We start from the raw sequence: 13,064 nt of genomic DNA on the forward strand, positions 1-13,064 counted from the left end.
GGGACCAAAGGTCAGGGTCCGTAAAACATGATGTTGCTCAAATTATGGTCTATAATTGTTTTATTACATAATTAAGAAAACAATAAGATTTCAAAATTCAACCATAATTGATTCAGATATTAAGGAAAGTCACAGTAGTTGATGCACAACAAGCTTTGCATTATGCACTCTCTGATAGGCTGAAAATATTTCTCTCCTTTGAGTCCACTGGCTTAATCACACAGGGCAATAACACTTTTGACCGCTCAGGGCAATACCATGTTTTAAGGAAGGTCATGTGACCCTTTTTCATCCAATGAAAATACAGATATAATATGTAAACGTCACACGCACGCACGCACGCACGCACGCACGCACGCACGCACAGTTTCTGGCATGTTTGTACATTACCTGTTGACATATGTGATTCACATGAAGAATGATTATTTTGTAGGACATTGTAAATGGTGCATTTCATCAAGTAAAGAAAAATGGAAACACACGTAGCGAGTTCCTTCCTCTGTAGGTACTCAGTAACAATACACGGCTATGATGCAGAGTATTGGGAGTAAGGTGGGCAGGGATGAAAATCTGATAATTAAATTGTCCATTTTCAATTCACTGTGTCATGTGAGTGCTAACTTCCTCATATCATATATCATACACTGGTACAAAAGTTACTCCAACCATGAGGCAACCATATCTGTGTCTCTCAAAGCTTTCATGGTGTAACCCACTTCACTTGACAAGCTCCCTTAACATGCTCAGGGCCATCAACAGGGCAGTGAACCGCCTTCCACCTGTGATTGTAGACGTGAAGAGCCTACAACAGCGCATCAGCCTGCTTTCCCCATCTACCACAGGCGGCCTCCTCGCACCCAGGAGCTGGGACACAGCACACATGGATTCTTTCACACATGGAGAAATGCACTTCCCCCACATTTTATGGCTGGGAAATTTGTAGTAGTGGTTTTCACTCAAAACAGTTAGTCTGTTATCCAGACAGTCATGACTGTGTTCAGACAAAAAGTAAATCAAACCGTAAAGTTTCAAAGTTGTTTTGATATTTTATCTGTAACTTCTAAGACATCTTTTTGCCAAGAGGTTGAATATAAAAGGCCCCCCCGTTTCCTTGTTTCCTGGTGGGTAAACAAAGTTGAACTATTCTTTCATTTGAATGGAAATCTTTCAGAAAAACGCCTTACTCGTTCCTTTTTGAAGTTCTAAAAGATGAGAGAAGCTGTGTTTTGAAGTTGAATCATGAAAGAATGTCTTGAAAAGATGATATTTGTAGAGTCTGTTTAAAACAAAAAAGTACATCAACATGATGTGAGAAGCTATAGGTGATGAAGTCAAGAAGCTGTAATATCATATATACACCCATGGGTCAATAATATTCATCAGTAAGGAGGTTAGCTGTTATAGCATATACGGTACATAAGTATTCATCAGTTAGCTATTACAGCATATATACACTCAGGGGATATTAAAATTCATCATTTAGCAGATTCTTGTTGAAGAAATAATTTTCCTGAGTTAAAATCTGTCAGAACACTTTTAGAGGTATATCTGTACACAGGGATGGTCTTAAATCTGAACTCATAACTTCAGGTTATTTATGGAATAATTTTTTTTAGTAGGAGTTTCGCAGCCTACATGCCATATATGAATGAAATTTAATTTAAAAAATGAACTTGTGAAAATTATTACTGGTACACTAAAACATGATGGTTGTCAACAGAGATTAGTGAGTGAGTTAAGATTTAATGTCACATCGGCAGTATTTCAGCCATATCGTGACGATCAACAGAGATTAACCCAACTGACAAATACTTATGTACCATGACTCGTTCCTGGTTGCGTCACATGGCTGAATACCCCAGGTGTACACATGGTAGGGTGTAACGATTAATCCAACTTTTGATACAGTGCCATTGTCAATGTCCGGCTGGCAATACATCAATGTTTAGGCCAAAAACTAACTTGTGTTTCTCGTAAAACGACAGCTCAATTTTTCAGTTGCAGCTGTTATATCATACCTGTAAGTAGCAGTTATAAAAAGTAAATATATATTTATATCCACCTACTGTCCTTTATTACCCACGAGGGCAAACATACCAGGGTCATATTACGTCATGAGACAACAGTGTATTGTTTCCGTCATCTGGACGTCATTGTCGACGTCATTCAAATCTTATTGTGACGTGAGGTCGGAATGACGTCACACTAGAAACGACATCATAGCTGAAGATCGTTGACGTCATTCGACAAATTGTTGTTTTCTAGGACAGGGTGGTGATAGGTGCAAAAAAACTTCTAAATTCGTCTCTGTATGTAGACTGCTGCTTGCATTATAATTAGAACATTATATTCTTGTTTATGTCATACAATGCTTATGACACTTGTGCCTAAATTTCGTTATACCAGATTTTAGACACTTGTGTCATAAACATAGTATGACATGAACACTCATATAATATCCCCTATATATCTTATGGGCATTTTACTGTAACACAATGTTTCTTATTTGGCTTCACCTAAAAATGGAACCTGGGTCATTGAGCCCTGAATAAGGAGCCAAGATATTTGTTTGTTTGTTGTTTGACTCCACACTCAGCAATATTCCAGCTATATGACGGCGGTCTGTAAATAATCGAGTCTGGACCAGACAATCTAGTGATTGATATTGTAGCGGCCATGAAATTTCCGAGTCCCGTGATGGGATTCAAACTACGGATCTTCTGAACAGAGGTCGGACGCCTTGTCCACATGACCAAAGAGGTTAACCCCATCAGCAATGTGACAAGGTAAGGATGTCATCTGTGGGATGACTCCTCGCCCTGCTACATACTCCCCCGTCAACAGAAGGCACCTCCCGGGCCGCATAGTAGGGTACTGAGGCTTATTTTGCTCAAATTTAATATGAGTGTGCTCAGCCCCACGTTGGGCGCCAATGTAACGGCCATAAAATTTCCGAGTCCTGTGATGGATTTCGAACCACGAACCTTCGGATCAGAGGTTGGACGCCTTGTCCACATGACCAAAGAGGTTAACCCCATCAGCAAGCTGACAAGGTAAGGATGTCATCTGTGGGATGACTCCACGCCCTGCTACAATATCATGAACATCTATCCACGCAGTTGGGATCGATGACATGAATCAACCAAGTCAGTGAGCCTGACCACCCAAACCCGTTGGTTGCCTCTTACGACAAGCATAGTCGCCTTTTAAAGCAAGCATGGGTTGCTGAAGACCTATTCTACCCTTGTCATTCCTGGTGACATGGCTTTAACGAATCATACAGACATAAAAGCATACATATATTCCAAACAGTACTGTCAGGGCAGACTTGCACAAGTCTCTTAACGAATAATTATTACTTTAAATCATAATTTCTAGATTATATAGATAATAAGAACAAGTTTTCCCTCTAAGAGACTGTCGTCCAGTACTATCCACTTATCTAGACTTGAGTTACAATCACCTTATCGCTAAGATCACTTTGTGGAACGGGGCCCTGGACTATCAAGGTTCAACTGCATATCGGAGTCCCAGGTCAAGTGTTTCTGTTACCTGGCCAATTAGTTTCCAAGGTAATGTTTGTTTGTTTGTTGTTTAACGCCGCACTCACCAATGTTCAAGACATACGGTGGCGGTCAGTAAATAATCATGTCTGGACCAGACCATCCAGTGATTGACATCATGAGCATCGATATACACAATTGGGATATGATGACATGCATCAGATCATCCTGCGATTGACATCATGAGCATCGATATACAAAGTTGGGATATAATGACATGCATCAACAAAGTCAGCGAGCCGGACCACCCAATGCCATTAGTCATCTCTTACAACAAGAATTTGAAAACCAATTCAAACCCTGATTTTCAGAGGTGTCCAAGGAAATGGATCACATGACTCATAAGTATTCACACTCTGAGACTTCAAACACAAAATTTCAGTAAATGCATCAATGCTGAGTAACATAAATCATTGATTATATCAATCATAAGAAGTCCCCATGATCACAAGCAAAGATTATCCAACAAACAATATTTATTTAAAGAAGAGAATTTATGGATGTCAACTTCTTTATTATGAGGAACACAATGTTTCGGAGTGTGTACTTACTCCTTCATTAGGTGAATAAATGCTATGAAGCAGAGAACATATAAATGTAAAGACAACAAAAGTAATAAGATAACAAAGGTGGAAACTTAAAAGGGAAGCAAACAGATTAGGCCAGGCGTTTTATATTTTTTGGATTACGGACCCGCCGATTCTAATTTATTTAGAAAATGTAAAAAAAATAAAAATCAGATTTCCATTTTTTTCCCCGCCGATATCCACGTAGTTAGTTATTTTATTTGTTATGATCACCTTTTAATAAAAAACATAAGAATTTACCGTTGTAAACTAGTAAAGAGATACATAATCGATCTTTGTTGATCTCGAAGCCAAACATGAATAGCCTCCCTTGACAACTGTCCCTGTTGTAAGTGGTAGAATTGTTATTGTTACAAGGGGCTATATTGTCACAAATGGCTGTCTTTGAGCACAGAATATGTTCATAAAGTATGCCAGAGGCATTCTGCATTAACAAAAAGGCATCTGGCTTTTTTTCTTTTTTTTTCTGTCCTCCAACCCTGGACTTTGGGCTGAAAAATCTGCATTCCTAAAAATATAAAAAAGCCTGGCCTAATTGGTGCTGATAGGTGATTAGCAATGGACAAATGGAAGCCAGGACTTAAATTGTCACTGATTGGATATTGGTAGCAGGAAACATGTTCTTCATTATAGAGAAGTTGACATCAATAAATTCTCTTCCTCATGTGTATCACTTCTAAGTGCCATTCAAAGACGAGTATTTATTTGTTGTGGCCTAGATATCCCTTGGTAAAGAGGAGGGAGCGTGCTGACACAGAATCAGCCTGTTTGATGATCAATCCCTGTCTTGTTTCACCAGGCTGTTCAGTGTTTATAATGCTAACCCAGGGCCTCCCTTCAATGAAGACATTACAGCAACAGTGTCATGTTATTACACAAACCAGGGGTTACCTGCACAGGTAGTACACAACCCATATTGTTTAAACTAACCCTAGTTAGGGGGTGAACAGAGGCATACATCGCCATGGTTTCAGACTGTCTTCCATCATGTCCTGCAGAGGCTCTGGGGAGAATGTCAGTGTCTGGCTGTACTTATTAAACTAACCCTCGTTATGGGTTAAATGAGGCCCAGTTTCTTAGCTCTCTATCATCTAGAGCCTATTGAGAATACAAGTGTTCCACAAGCTTTTTTAACTCATTGTCAGCAGGAGGTATGTGATGTGGGGATGTGATATATCTTTTATATTTACCACCAACTGGGGATTTGATATAACATATATACAATGATTCCTATTGCCAAGGGGACTAACCCTGAAAAAAGCAAATGACCATTCTGAGCAATTTTGGATCCTAAAACATATAGCAGAAAACTTCAAGAACCACCAATCATCTTCAACACCTATATGTGTTAATGAGCATGCACGTCGGTATATAAGTGCAATAATCTTGGACGCAACGTTAAACCCCATTTCACCTCACCACCATCATAATGTGTTAACTACACAAACACAACAAATTTAGAAAATAAGATCAATGCAAATTCTCATTTTCCTCTAAAAATATGCTGAGAGAGTATGAAAGAAGTACAACCATTGATAAAGACATTTGATTTCAGTAAATTCCTGAGAATCAAACTAAGTTTTGATTTTGTCCTTTATACTTGAAAACCACAATGTGTTCTATTGTTTCATCTCTACTCCCTGTTAGCTCTGATAGATAATTCTGACAAAATCTAGCTCTGGTTAATTATTCTTTAATTTTCCATCTAAAGGTTTTGTGTGAAATGACAATGTGTTATGGCTTTTCCTCCCTGATAGCTCTGATAATTCTGACAAAATCTAGCTCTAGTTAATGACTATGTGTTATGGCTTTTCCTCCCTGATAGCTCTGATAATTCTGACAAAATCTAGCTCTAGTTAATGACTATGTGTTATGGCTTTTCCTCCCTGATAGCTCTGATAATTCTGACAAAATCTAGCTCTAGTTAATGACTATGTGTTATGGCTTTTCCTCCCTGATAGTTCTGATAATTCTGACAAAATCTAGCTCTAGTTAATGACTATGTGTTATGGCTTTTCCTCCCTGATAGCTCTGATAATTCTGACAAAATCTAGCTCTAGTTAATGACTATGTGTTATGACTTTTCCTCCCTGATAGCTCTGATAATTCTGACAAAATCTAGCTCTAGTTAATGACTATGTGTTATGGCTTTTCCTCCCTGATAGCTCTGATAATTCTGACAAAATCTAGCTCTAGTTAATGACTATGTGTTATGACTTTTCCTCCCTGATAGTTCTGATAATTCTGACAAAATCTAGCTCTAGTTAATGACCATGTGTTATGGCTTTTCCTCCCTGTCAGCTCTGATAATTCTGACAAAATCTAGCTCTAATTAATGACTATGTGTTATGGCTTTTCTACCCTGATAGCTCTGATAATTCTGACAAAATCTAACTCTAATTAATGACTATGTGTTATGGCTTTTCCTCCCTGATAGCTCTGATAATTCTGACAAAATCTAGCTCTAGTTAATGACTATGTGTTATGGCTTTTCTTCCCTGTCAGCTTTGGTTAATTATTTTCAATATTCCCTCAAAAAGTGTATTGTGTGAAGCTAGTGGTATAGACATTTGAGAAGCTGTGGTGTATATTGCTATATCACCGTGGTGTATATTGCTGTATCACCCTGGTGATGTTCCCTGACAGCAGCGCCAGGAACAGATCTTGTCACCAGCTGCTTCACCACAGGAGGGAGACAGAGGATTAGATTCACGATGATTAAACAAAACTGCAATTCTAAAGTTTGTAAAAGCTCTGGGAATAAGTCTTCATAACACTATAACTATTAGCTTCATAAACTGAAATAGGGTAGAATGTGAAAAGGTCATATTAACCAACACTGGTACTGGTACTATTGAAAAACAAATTAAATTCTCTTTTTATCAATTTTTGAACCTGTTATAATACATACAACCTACCAAACAAATGTTACTTTTTTACTTAATTCAAACTTCAACACTTTCTTAGGCTTCTTCTTGTTTGTATAAAGAATAGTCACATGTCCTGAAACTAGAGCTACAAGGTATACCTTTCTGTACTATACCCATGATCCAGCAGCAAGGGTTTTACAAGACACTATTTCTCAAGTGTAATGTATTAAAATATTCATCAATTTATTGAGGTGCGCTGGTATACTACAATTTGAAATATGAATGATAGAAAGATACAAAATACATACGTTTGTAAAATACCAGTTTGTTGCATCTTACCAGTATCTGAATCATTATTGCAAGAAATTGAAACACGGAAGTCAGGTCAATAACCACCACTATTAACTTAGTCCCTAAATATGATATTCAGTGAATTCTAATCCATCACACAAAACTGCAACTCTTCTGTACTGTTTAGCCTTGTGTATATGTACTTCATACTTAACATGTGTCCTGTATAACAATGTAAATCATTGTTGGCAATTGAGCAAGCCCCCAGTTCAAGCACCTGTTGAACAGGACAGTAACTTTTTCTAACTATATCTTTTTCTATTGTTATTTCTAAATATTTAATCTCTGGGCTGGCTGCAAGTTTGAATGCTGTGTAGACACATACGAACAAGGCACCTGAAGAGCCAGGTACATACACTCAGGAAAAACTCCATATTTTTTATTGAGGTCAATGGTAATGTTGTGGTTTTCAAGACATGAAACATCAGTGTACTTTCACTCCACTAAACATGTTAAATATAGCTTCATGAATTATGTATGAAGGTGCTATCAGATTGCTAAAAGCCCTGTATACAATATAGCCTACACAAGCAAAGGTTGATATGAGAGGCCATGCACTAGATATGTGATCTCATACATACTCGTACAAAGTTGAAAAGATTGATGTATATCATATTTGTATCAACTAGGTGTGAAATTAAATGGTCATTACATAAGCATGATATAAGTGATATAGAATGTCATATCCATTTCTGTCAATTCCTGCGCCATTTATGCCCTTAACAGATTTGCATTGGCATTTAATACATTATTTGTTAGCTTTCTTGTTAACTACTCACAGATGTATTAAAGATAAAAGGACCTTGCTGTGAAAATACACAGATAAAAGCAATTAATCAGTTTCTTACAAGGCATGAAATGAAATTCCTTATAATAACCACACAACATGATAACAGTAACCTGAAACACACATGTTATGATGGTTATCTTTCAGTAAAAACAAGTTCATTATACATTCAAGGACTAGATATACAACTGTAGTCACTATATGTAATATGATTTGAGTTGGTGTAAATAAGAAATCTAAATTACCTACTTGTGATTCTATTTTCTTCATGAACCTTACACAAAGAGTACTGTCATCTTTTTAATAATGTATAATTATGAGATACTTAAGCATCAATCTGACAAAATCACCTATAAAAGTATCATTATAACATTCTATTTTATATATATATATATATATATATATATATATATATATATATATGTGACAAAATCTTGCAAAATGGATAAACTAAAATGGGACAGATTCAATACTCTCAAAGGACAGTTATTTCATTTCACATGACTCAGAGAAAGAAAGAAGCTTGCTCTGCTTTAAGAAATGGAGGGTCACGCACACAAGAAAGTATGATGTGTACATAACGTTCCCTTCTCTACCACACAGCCCTGCACCCTGTGCTTGTGCCCCATCCCCCAAACACTGCGGAGCACAACTACAGAGGCATAACATTAGCAGCCTGTAACACAATCTCCCACTAATTGACTATAGCATGTTAAGTATTAATTTCATCTTCCAACTGATGTTTTTGCTTATATGCAATGTACTAGAGTTACCGGTTGCCATAACTTCAGGTTATATATCAATAATAAGAGAATTATTATTGCTGTTAAAACAAATTGCTGTTTCCTGTTCATATCACTACCTACTCAGTGATACTGATGTTTAATGTATGACTGTGAAAATGAAATCCGGAAGGTCTGTTGGTGTAATGTGAGGTTTATCAGTTCAATGCATTACAGACATCTCATTAACATTTTTCTCTGTCCTGTGTTTTAACCTTCCATGCAATACATGTACAATCAAAATTACAGATAAGGTGGGATGATATTTTTTTTTATCTGGCATCCATGAAATCAAACATGCATCAAACACATTACCACCGATTAGTCACTATTCTAATTTCATCTTATCAAGTTTTCATTTTGGGGGGATCCATCAGTGTAAATGAGAGACACTAGCCCTTTACTCTATATCACCTAGGCTTATATGTGATATACCTGTTGAATACATACTGTGAACCAGTTACCAAAGAATAAAATGTGTCAATATGTTCCAAACTACACACAATGTTAAACATTATCATTATGAAGATAAAACAATGTTAGAAAAAAGTTACAAAGTATGAAGTTATGTAATGAATAACTGTTTGCCAGTTTCTACATAATATTAGCGAAAGATTTAGATTCTTTGAGAATGTCAAATTACATAAACTATTAAGTGTCCTTCATGAATTATTTTTAAAGAACCAAATGAACACAGGTAAACTTTCATTGGAAATACAAACTTACATAATAACAGTAAACTCTTCAAACAGAATCGAAGGGACACTCAGAATTTAGTTTATTTACAATAATTTAATATATACAGTTCTACGAAGATGTCTAAATCCCCACAGAAACACACCCCTATGTATAGTATTTAATGAGAATGGTAAGTCAAATGGAAGTCGTGTTTGACTTTGACAATATGAAAGGGGTTGACAGAAACTTTGTAGAAGTTTCCATAACAACCGATATTGTTGATAATCAACACAAACATTTCTTACCTATAGTTTTCAGTAAATCCAAGTCTTCCAATGTCGGTGCAGGTTTGTCATCTTCATTTTCGCCAAGGGGGCTGTCTTTTTTCATAGACGACCCATGACGCTTGAGATTAGCAACTTTTGCAGACGCCATTTTGGAGAGGAACGACGCAAGATGCTAACTCAATTGACTTCAACTCGTCCAAAATTAGCCAAACCGAGGCTAAATTATGTCATGGCTGTATCCGAAGTCATAAACAATAGTAGAACGATGATTTCATCGTTGAAAGCGTCTAAGTTCAGTCAGTGCTGAGCGAGAAAGTTCTGACACTCCTTACTGTTAGATCACTGTGTTTGCGAACTCTCGTGTTTTGAAGGTAAATCCTGTGCCTTTCGTCGTCTGCTCGAACGAATTGTAGCCTGAATAGCCTACGTTAGACGCCCTCCCTCGAGGTTCACTAGTATGCCAAAGGGGGGTAACCGGAATGGTTACATGCTGAACGATAATCCGAAATCGGGCTATACGCAAAGCAATAAATATCTACAAGATTGATAATTGCACAATAGACGCCCATTATAGAACTTGGAAGGTATTTCCACTAATAGTATTGGATAAGATATCGTAACAAGAAATCCTGATATCCATAACGAAACCAGCCAAGTCCAAGTCGGGTAAACTGGCAGGCTTGATTGCGCCCGGAGGGTAGGAGATTGGAGATATTTACAATTGTTACATTAACGAATTCTGTGGTTTATTTCGGATGTTAAGATCCTGATACGGATGGCTGTAATTAACAATGAGACAAAACCAAAACAACAACGCCTGTTAAGAAGAAAGATTTACAATTTAATCCGATTTTGAACGTGATTCATTGAATTTTTTATTTTCCTATTTTTATTTATTTTTTTATTTCTGAAACGCATTTATCAAACCTGTTAATGAGTGGGGGTTACGTTGGGAAGATTGCCACGTGGGGAAAAAGATATTATGTTTCGTTAATAGAATGTATGCTTCCGTGTATATCAGTTTTAATCTCAAATGAGAACACACGTTTTATATCACTTTTGTGATTATGTGGTTTCGCGTTTCCAACAAACGTGTGGTTGGTAGACATTCAGATGCGCAGTGGAAATGAATGGACAAATGCATCTGTACTCCGGCCTAGTTATGCGCCTTTGTGCGTCAGAAATATTATTATGTAAACCCATCAGAATTCAAATTTGTCCAGTTATTTACATCTGATAATATTGGTTGTCAAAGAAATTTAGCCAAATGTCTGTGAATCTTAAGAAACAACAATTAAATTAAATAGTAATTTCTCATCGTCGACAAAGTTATGTACTTTATTCTGTACAAACAATAATGTATTGACATTATAATGCATGACCTTTACGCCAAACATCCAATGTATCTTGTGTACATGGCCAGAGGCCAAATATGTCACGAGTCAAAATAAGGTCTGTATGTCTGTAGTAAGGAGGGAGGGAAATGTGTCGTGTGGTCACTCATATACTAGTATACAACTACGAAATGACGAAGTCGAGCCTGGACCAGACAAACCATGGTCGATAGAGATCGAACGACCGACACCGCCTGGTAACGAGAATGCACCTAATTAGACCCTTTTCTACAAGCTTGTTCATTGGAAGTAGTCACAGTCGGTCTCACAGTCCCCGAACCATCTTATATACCCTTCCGCCAAGCCCTTCCTCTCAAGCTATAGCTCTAAATGAAACAAGTCTAGATTTTCCGCGGGTTCCCATCTGACCGGGGCTCTTTTTCAATTGATATATTTTTCAATCATCAAAGACCTTGACCTCCCAATACACATTTTAATCTTCAGCAACCCATACTTGCCGTAAAAGACGACTATGCTTGTCATACGAGGCGACTAACAGGACCGGGTGGTCAGGCTCGCTGACTTGGTTGATGCATGTCATCGTCTCCCAATTGCGTGGATCGATGCTCATGATGTCAATCACTGGATTGTCTGGTCCAGACTCGATTATTTACAGCCCGCCGTCACATAGCTGGAATATTCCTCAGTGCGGCGTTAAACAATTATTTACAGGACATGTAATCAAAGCTGTACTATTGTACTATTGCTTCATGTATGGAACATTCGCACATTAAAGCTGAGACCCGTGAAGATCCTGGGCATAGAATAGTTAGTTATCCAGCAAACCCGTGCTTGCCGTTAAAGGCGACTTTGCTTGTCGTAAGAGGCGACTAACGGGATCGGGTGGTCAGGCTCGCTGACTTGGATGATGCATGTCATACCAATTGCCAGGATCGATGCTCATGATTATTTTCAGACCTACGTCTTTGAGCTTGAATATTGTGGAGTGCGGCGTTACACAACAAACACACATTATAATCGGGCAAGGTAATGAAGATCCAAACTACCCGTCGGGTGTACGATCACACACTAAACAGCCAAGTCCCTCGCGGAGTGTTACACCCCACCCCGCACTACGCTATCCAAGACCCATCTACCCTCAGTATATTACCACCGCCAACATTAGGCATATATCGGACAAGCCTCAAATGCTCTTACTATGCCAGTGAACCCCCTCGGGGCCCATGTCATGAAGTCAAATCCAATATCAAGAGAAATCGGCAGCTTACGTCCCCGGCAAATGATTTAATCTCACTCCACCACTGTGGGAATTATCAGTGATTTAACATAACGTTGACCGTTATACGCCATCCAGTAATACCCCGCACATTCAGAGCCACGTGCACATAGGCGGTGGGGTAGCCTAGCGGTTAAAGAGTTCGCTCGTCACGCCGATGGCCCAGGTTCGATTCCCCACATCAGTACAATGTGTGAAGCCCATTTCAGGTTTCTCCCGCCGTGATATTACTGGAATATTGCTAAAAACTGCGTAAAATCATACTCACTCACTCACTCAGGGTCACAAATTATGCATATTTGTATTATGCACTATATACCCGTATTTTTTATATCTAAGGTTTTTTTTAAGCTTGTGATTTAATATTATGCATATATGATCACAAACGACTCCTTGTTGCCGGATACTGCAGGATTCTGTTTAAATAGGTTCTATACATCGTTGTATGCAAACAAACACACTTCCTGACTAAGTCTATGACGTACAGAGTAAATAAGGAATTAAATATTGAATGAGGAACTATAACCA

General features: G+C 37.9%; 1 protein-coding gene across 1 annotated transcript in view; it reads right to left on the reverse strand.

Annotated features, from left to right (window-relative positions):
• LOC124139561 (cAMP-dependent protein kinase catalytic subunit 3-like) overlaps window positions 1–10,296 on the reverse strand; it is a 59,957-nt gene extending 49,661 nt beyond the window's left edge. The window contains exon 1 of the mRNA XM_046506734.2: window positions 9,924–10,296. Within this exon, the coding sequence (XP_046362690.1) occupies window positions 9,924–10,053 (130 nt within the window). The 5' untranslated portion in view covers window positions 10,054–10,296. The remainder of the gene's footprint in view (window positions 1–9,923) is intronic.
• Between the last annotated feature and the right edge of the window lie 2,768 nt (window positions 10,297–13,064).

Source organism: Haliotis rufescens, unplaced genomic scaffold (genome assembly GCF_023055435.1).
Source record: "Haliotis rufescens isolate VD_foot unplaced genomic scaffold, xgHalRufe1.0.p SCAF_9, whole genome shotgun sequence".
In the NCBI taxonomy this organism is placed as follows: Eukaryota; Metazoa; Mollusca; class Gastropoda; order Lepetellida; family Haliotidae; genus Haliotis; species Haliotis rufescens.